We start from the raw sequence: 8,635 nt of genomic DNA, 5'->3' as shown, positions 1-8,635 counted from the left end.
AATTGTTTTAATGCAGTCCCTCATTCCTTCCCTACCTCCTCCTGCTACTTAACTGTGGGGCAAGAAAAATAAGGATATTCATATATTAAACAGTTCCTTATAAGTTCTGAAATTCTGCACTGTGTCCTCTGAAGTCACAAAAGTGCCAGCTAGACCTGCCTTGTAGAAAGCGTGGTCTGCTGTATAGCTGTGACTCATGACTCACAAAAAGTTCTGAGCAAACTCAGTCATCATTGATCAGCAGTCCCAAATCCTGTTTGAAACAAGTAGTTGAGGGGAAGGAGAACTGAGGGTAAGAAAATGAAGCAACTGGAATGTGAGGAGGAATATCTGGGACCACCTGCTTATTTTCCTCCTGATGAGTGTTGCATTTCACACCCTTCAATGCTGAAGCCCTTATTTTACCATGTTTTTCTCCCTTACCTGTGGGTGTCTTTCTCCTTGTATTTCTTCAGAAATCTGCAGAGCTTTCTCGTACATCCTTTGCGCCTGTGATGGCTGCTTGGAGAACAGAAGGTAGCGAGCACAGGCATCTAAGCACATGCCCAGGAGGAGGTGGGTATTGGCTTTCTCTTCCGCTAGGAAGGAGATAAGAGCATTGGTGGGATGTAAAATCAAGGCAGAGAATTAGCCGACCTATCCAAGTCACCACTGTTGCCCAGTATTTTGACAGTATGGGATGCACTGAATGTTTCATGTCACTTAGATGTGTCTTAACCTTACAGTCAAAGGAGGCAATTGGGTTAACATCCAATTAAATGACACGCCAGGCTAGTTGGAATCATGGAACTTTCTCCCACACTTAAAGTAGACTGAGTGCACACATCAATAAAATGTAGACTATTAGCTTGAAACTAATAATCTTCAGCAGATGAAGATAAACCCAAAGACTCAGTTAACAAGTCTAGTGCCAGTGAAAAAGCTTTAAGGTGTAAAAACAATGCAGTAAGAAACCAGAGAACACTCAGTCCTGAAATGGAAAGTCATAAGCCAAATTTCAATAATCAAAATTTTTTAAAGTTTAAGGCTGTAACAGTATAGCACCTTTCAACACATTATAGAATTGACTATACGATGTATTGTGTCACGTAAAAAGAATTGGAGGATACAGATCTACAAAACAGTAAACAACTTCAGCTTACACAGTAAAAACTTCTGAAAGACGAAATACTTAATAAAAAAAAAACTCCTGAAAGATGATATAAATAACGGAGAAATAGTTATGAGCAAGATTATATGGAAATTCTGCAAACAATTCAGTGGGAAGTAATTGTTCACATAAAAGACTAAAAAAAGAGGTTACTTCAGATAATTTCATATAACAAAACTATTTAGATACACAAGTCGTTATGTTCAGTTGGGTTTTTTTATCAGATATTATATCAACTCCTTTTCCCTCTACATTTTCACTTTTGAGAAATATTACAAATGACATACAGAATTTAAAGAAGACTACAAATGTTACTAAATGATGGTATGACCAGTTACTGAAGAGACAGTTTAAATAAAATCAGTTATGGTGCATGAGGATAGGAGTGGAATAGTATCAGAGGGTGAAAGTGAAAACAAGCTTTTTTTCAAGTAAAAATCTAAATACTTGGTTTTGTTTAGTTATACATAAAAGACATAAACTATAGAAAATTATTTTCATAAATATAAAAGTATGTATTAATTTCTAGATAAACACAACCCATATAAAAACCCAAAATATAAGATAGCACCACTTAATACCACACATAAAAATACTATATTTCTCTGTTAAAAGGGAATATTGAAATAAAAAATAACTATGAATAACACTAAGCAAAACCTTATAAAATTAAGTAGCAATTTAATATTAACAAGTGATTATGGAATAAAGGTGATAACTGTCCTTTCAAGTACAAACAAGTCCACTAAGATAAGTAATTTGAGGCACTTATAGCACGTACATCAAGGCTGGCAGGTTTGAACCCAGCCCAGGCCAGCTAAACAACAATGATAACTGCAACAAAAAAATAGCCGGGGTGTTGTGGGGAATGCCTGTAGTCCCAGCTACTTGGGAGGCTAAGACAAGAGAATTCACGTAAGTCCAAGAGTTTGAGGTTGCTGTGAGTTGTGACTCCACAGCACTCTACTGAGGACAACATAGTGAGACTCCATCTCAAAAAAAAAAAAAAGATAAGTAATTTGTAATAAATTCAATAACATTCAGACTACCACACACAGCTGCTAAATGCCCTGGTCTTTGAGAACATTTTAAGACAAGGAAAAATATTAACCATACATCAAAAATGTCTCAGAACATTACGTATGATTATTCCAATTCTGGATGCTATATGCTACATGAGTGACTGCTAAATCTTATTGCCGGGATATGTATTCCCTTTAAATGTTTTGTATTTTTTTAAAATATGCTCTTTTACACTTCATAATTAGAAGACTTGTTTAATAGTATTATTTCAAAAGTACAAGAATAAAGTGATAAGCAATTCTAGTGGAAAATTATCTTCCCTGTCATCAAATGAGTAGTGCAATGGAAGAAAAGGCAGTAGGGCTTTGTAGAAAACATAATTATGAGGTACAATTTTAACTATAATATTTTTTCATTAAGAAGTATTTTTAAATACATTTTAATTTTTATTTATTTATTTTCTTAGAGACAGAGTCTCACTTTGTCGCCCTCAGTAGATTACCGTAGCATCACAGCTCACAGCAACTAGCTCTTGGGCTTAGGCGATTATTTTCCCTCAGCCTCCTAAGTAGCTGGGACCACAGGCACCTGCCACAATGCCCGGCTATTTTTTGTTGCAGTTTGGCCGGGGCCGGGTTCAAACCTGCCACACTCAGCATATGGGGCCAGTACCCTACTCACTGAGCCACAGGCGCCACCCTAAATACATTTTAAATTAATAGCATATTTTGACTGCAATAAAAATGAAAATATTTTTGACAAATTTTTCTAAAAATAAGACCAAGGGAGAAATAAAAATGTATAAGAAAACCTTTAGTGTAGTGAAGAGAAAATTTTCATATATAATAAAGTCCCCCCAAAAGAGTTCCTTTTCTAAGTAATTTATTTAAACATGGTTCTTGAAATATTAATATAAACTATTAGAAGTTCAATAAGAAAAAAAATAAATTTGATAACAACTCAGAAATAAATTGGCATTGTTCATACAGCATCCCCACAGGATTATTAGAACACAAAGCACATTCTTGAAATTTAAATTATAAATCTTTCAAAAATTATTTCTAATCACAGAAAAAGAGCTACCTATAATCACAATTCATTATAAAAATTTTTACTCAAAATATTACCAGTGAGGACTTTGCTGCCCTCTCTGTGAACAGCATACTGCCCTGACATACTCCGTACATACATATTCCTTCATAAATGTATCTACACAGCACTGAGTTATCCGTGGACATATCAACTTTCTAGACAGTGTTTACCATGCTCTTCCTCCATTAGGAATGGAGCTCCATGACACAGACTTTGTTTTATTTATAGCTGTATCTCAGACTTTAAGAGTGTGTCTGGCCCATAACAGGCATTCCAGGTTTCCTGACTGATAGTTGAATAAGTGAACAAAGAAGAATTAAAAACTTGAAAGTACTGAACTAAATATAAAAAAGATATAATGAAAATAAAAATAATCATAATTATAGAATTAAACAATATTAGCACCCAGTGAATCTACGAAAAGTCAGTACAGAGATACTACAACTCAAGGCACAAACACAACTGTAAAGGAAGATATCAAAAGATTCTATTAATGGGCGGTGCCTATGGCTCAGTGAGTAGGGCGCCGACCCCATATTCAAGAGGTCGAGGGTGGCAGGTTCAAACCTGGCCCTGGCCAAACTGCAACAAAAAAAGAGCTGAGTATAGAGGAGGGCACCTGTAGTCCTAGCTACTTGGGAGGCTGACGCAAGAGAATTGCCTAAGCCCAGGACTTGGAGGTTGCTGTGAGCTGTGACACCACAGCACTCTACTAAGGGTGATAAAGTGAGACTGTCTCTAAAGAAAAAAAAAGGGTTCTATTAATAATCAAATTTTAACCTTTGTCAAATGCCCCAAAGTAAAAAGAAATCCACAAAGAGATATGTAACCCACAAAAATATTAACTAAGTAATTCTTACAAATCATTTGAAGATAATTCTTTAAGAAAATAACCAAAGAATATGAAAAAAACAATTTTCAGTGCAGGTGATCTGAATAGCCAATAAAGACATGAAAGGTATTCTACTTTACTAATCGCAACCACAATGAAATCACAAACAGAAACAATTGTACAGTATGATGCCATTCATAACAAAGTTTAAAAATAACCCTACTGTATGTTGTTTATTGACACATGCAAATATAATAAGTAGGCAAACAAGACCAAGATTCAAGATAGTTACCTGTAGGCAAGGAAGAGTACATGGGGGCTTTAAATTTTTTTTGACCCCCAAAACTTTTTTTAATTAAATACAGTAAAATGCTAAAATGTGCCCCACATTGAAGGGAAGGTATACAGGTATTTGTTAAATTCTCTACACTTTATTTTTGCTTGAAATCTCTTATTTAAAAAACAAACAAACAAAAATACATCAGAAGAAAAGCACAGAACTGTTCTGAATAATAAATTATTAACATGGAAAACAAACTGAAGAAACTCCCGAACACAGATGAGAAAACTGATGAATGACAAGGACAGAGAAAAAGAAAGGCCAACATCCAGGTACATGACATTCCAGAGCAAATGGAACAGAAGCAGTAATCACAGACAGACCAGAGAAGCTCAAGAGAAATGTATCTTAAAAATGAAGGTGCACCACAGACTGTGCAATTTCCTCGAAGAGACAGCTCCCTAGCGTTAGGCTGATATAACTGCTGACTCCAACAAAGCACCCGGGCAGGATCTAACAGTCTACCTACAAACCAAGGCAAATAGGCTGGCTTCAGAATTCTCTGCAATAAGTTGCATTAACTCTAAAATTACATATCATAGAGAAAAAAGGGAGGACAAGGTAAGGTGTTAAGATACTATAGAAGAAACTAAAAACAAATTACTGTTCTTCAAAGAGTTGAATATGTCTTGAAGAAACTTAACTACAAGTAGTATGTGACATAGGACAGTTAAGTTTGTGAGCTCATCCTAGAAAAAGTGCTCAGTGTCCCACTGCTAAGTATCACTAGTGTTCCCCTCAGAAAGTCATGCACTGACTCCAATGCCTGGTTCAGCCTTCAGAGCCACCTTGGAGCCGTTTTCCTAGAATGGCCACCAGAGCTGCTGTCCTCCAGTGTCCGACAAGTCTGTGAACTCACCTAGAAAAAGTGCTACCTCCCTCACTGCTGAAGAGCACTGTTTCTAGAAAGAGTTTGGTAGCTTCACTGTTCAACTTCACAAATGCCTTCCCTCCAAAATATAAATTCCCTATAGAGAGGGTCTGAAAACAACGGAAGTGACTTTTCTTTAGAGACAAGGTCTCCCTCTATTGCCCAGACTAGAGTGCAGTGGCATCATCAGAGCTCACTGCACCCTCAACTCAAGGGCTCAAGCAATCCTCCTTGTCTCTGCCTCCTGAGTAGTTGGGACCACAGGCACAGACCACCACACACTAATTTTTCTGGTTTTTTTTTTTTTTTTGTAGAAATGGGGGTCTATGTTACCCAGGTTAGTACTCAACTCCTAGCCTCAACAATCCTTCCACCTCTGCCTCCCAAAGTGCTAGAATTACAGACATAAACCACCTTACCCAGCCCAAAATTATTGAAATGCAAAAATGAGACCAAGTATCACTTTCAATACTAATTTTATTTATTTATTTTTTTTTTTTGAGACAGAGCCTCAAGCTATCCCCCTGGGTAGAGTGCCGTGGCATCACAGCTCACAGCAACCTCCAACTCCTGGGCTCAAGCGAGTCTACTGTCTCAGCCTCCCAAGTAGCTGGGACCACAGGCGCCTGCCACAATGCCCGGCCATCCTTTGGTTGCAGCCGTCATTGATGTTTGGCAGCCCGGGCTTCGAACCCGCCACCTTAGGCGTGTGTGGCTGGCGCCCTAGCCGCTTGAGCCACAGGCGCCGAGCCTCAATACTAATTTTAAAAAGGATTTCCTATTAATGATAGTCAGGTTTTAAAAACTCTAAACACAGCCTTCTACAAAAGACACAATATCACTCAGAAAAGTTTAAGAGTAAGATATAGTAGATAACATAAAACCAGAATTTGCAACAAATACCTTAAACAGGGAAAAGTCATTTTTCTGATGAAGGGATGATTCACAATAAAGATATATACGTGGGGCTGTAAACAGAGCACAGAAATACATATAAAGACAAAAGATCACAAAAAATTTTGTCTAGGGCAGTGCCTGTGGCTCAATGGGTAGGGCACCAACCCCATATAACCAAAGGTGGCAGGTTTGAACCCAGCCCTGGCCAAACTGCAACAACAAAAAATAGCTGGGCACTCAAAGCACTGTGGGGACTTGACAAAATCTCAAAGCACTTTGGGGACTTGACAAAATGATATGATTCATGAGGAAAGGATCTAAAATTAATGTGAAAATTCAGTGGAAATGGAGGAAAGCAGCATGTGACAGCTCTATCACCGCATAACTCAAATATATAAACCATATAAGTCAAACAAAAGACTTACCGGAGGAATACATAAGAATGGAAAACTCCAAAAGGAGCCCAAGTATATACAAATTAGTTAAAACAACTGATTTATTATCTTTAAGAAAATAGTTGCCAACATCACACCAAAATAAATTTTAAATGTACTAAAAAGTTAAATGTCAAAACTGTTCATAAAAAGAAAAATTGAGACTTACAAGGAAAGATGGGTGAATATTTGTCTGATTTCGAAGTTAAAAAATATCTTTCTAAGTATTAAGCTCCAAAAGAGCAGGGACATTTACTTCACTTGCTGCCATTCAAATCTTAGAACAATACCTGGGACAGAACAGCTACTCAATATTGATTAGAAATTAATAAAAGGAAAGGAAATAAACATAAATGAATTCAGAGCTAATTCCAAAATGATTAAGACTCATGCACATCATAAAAATGCCCTAAGCTGAATATATACTATATGATTTGTTTGCATCAACTTTACAAAACATGCAAAAACTAAGTGTTATCTTCTTGGGGAACACAGTAAAAATATAAAAAAGGAAATGAATGATACCAACAAGTCTCAGGATAGTGATACCTTAGGGAGGAAGAATTTTGTTCACTGCCTAGTCTCATAATTCTTTCAACTCTATAAAATGTTAGTTTCACACACCCTTTTCATTAAAATAAAAAAAAACTAAACGCAAATATGGAGAGAAATATGGAGACAAAAGGTTAATGTCCTTATAAAACAACATCTATAAAAGATAAACCTTGCTGCCCCCCAAAGAAATGCTAGATAATACATCAAGCTGACAAAGGTTATAAAAATTAAAAGGTTTCAAGGGAAAGGGGCATACAGCCTTATCATCATAATAAAAAACAGTTAGTTAACACTTTTTGAGCAGCTATTGTAAATTAGGCATTATTCTAAAAGATTTATATATATTCCTATGAGAATATGAGGTCCTATGAGAGTATTAATCACTAAAGCTCAAAAGCACATAGGGATCAACTAATGACCAAAGTAACAAAAGTGAGTAAGTAGCAGAACCAGGAAAAGTAAATTGAGGCAGAGCAGAGTAGAATCTACTCTAAAGAGACAGATCCAGACACTCCCTTGATGTCTGCTGACAGAAGACAGGACTGTTACCCACATCCAGGTTCTGGACTGAACACATGCGTTTCTCTATACTCCTTCCCAAAATATTACTAAAATGAATAAGGTATGAACAGGATATAGAGCTATAAGAATAATAAAAGTAAAGAAGGATCAAGAGAGATGAGAAGTACCTAAAAACTGTGGGAGGTGCAAAGCAGAGAAAAAAACGGTAAGTGACCAAGCGTATGAAAGGAAGACGCAGGCTGCGTCCCCACTGCCACCGTTGCCAGTAGGAAGTGAGCTGACGTGTGCCTGAGACACTGCGAAAACCTCACAGGGGAACAAAGCAAGAGCTATGGTTAGTGAAGAATTTGTCATACACATAAAAAACAAACAACAGAAAAGCCTAGTTAATTCCAGAGAGGAAAAACGGTTGTCCCTGAAAGGAAATACAATTCTGTAACCACGTTACTTGGCTCAGCAGCTAACGCTGTTCTCAACCAGAAGCTGCACCAAATCTTCTCTTTTCCACAGATCAATCAATTATGAAAATAATAACCCCACTTCTGAGGTTTATCTTACAAGGGTACAAGTGAATCTATGTGAACGTTTTAAAATAATAACTAAGAAAATGACATGAAGGCTATGTTAACCAGTTTGATGGAAGTGTTTTGGATTATGTGTGAAAACCCCACACTGTACCCCAGAAGTGCATTAATGTACATAGTTACCATTCAAAAAAAGAAAATAATAACCCAAGAAATAGCAAATTTATATGTTATTTAGAAATGTGAAGGTAAATACCAGAACAAACTGGTTAAGAGCTGAAAATGGATGGGGAGAGGTGACAAGGATATGCTATTTTATCTGTCACCCGGGCTGGAGTGCAGTGGCACAATCACAATCATAGCTCACTATAGCCTTTTTTTTTTTTTTTTTTTTT

General features: G+C 36.8%; 1 protein-coding gene across 1 annotated transcript in view; it reads right to left on the bottom strand.

Moving 5' to 3' along the window:
* Positions 1 to 8,635, bottom strand: part of TTC19 (tetratricopeptide repeat domain 19) — a 28,141-nt gene that overhangs the window by 4,263 nt on the left and 15,243 nt on the right. Inside the window, exon 8 of the mRNA XM_012806020.2 lies at positions 424 to 578. Coding sequence (XP_012661474.1) covers positions 424 to 578 — 155 coding nt within the window. The remainder of the gene's footprint in view (positions 1 to 423; positions 579 to 8,635) is intronic.

This window comes from Otolemur garnettii, unplaced genomic scaffold (assembly GCF_000181295.1).
Source record: "Otolemur garnettii isolate 467f Iridium unplaced genomic scaffold, OtoGar3 scaffold00046, whole genome shotgun sequence".
Classification (NCBI taxonomy): Eukaryota; Metazoa; Chordata; class Mammalia; order Primates; family Galagidae; genus Otolemur; species Otolemur garnettii.
The sequence above is the reverse complement of the archived record's forward strand: the minus strand, read 5'-3'. Positions and strand labels throughout refer to the sequence as shown.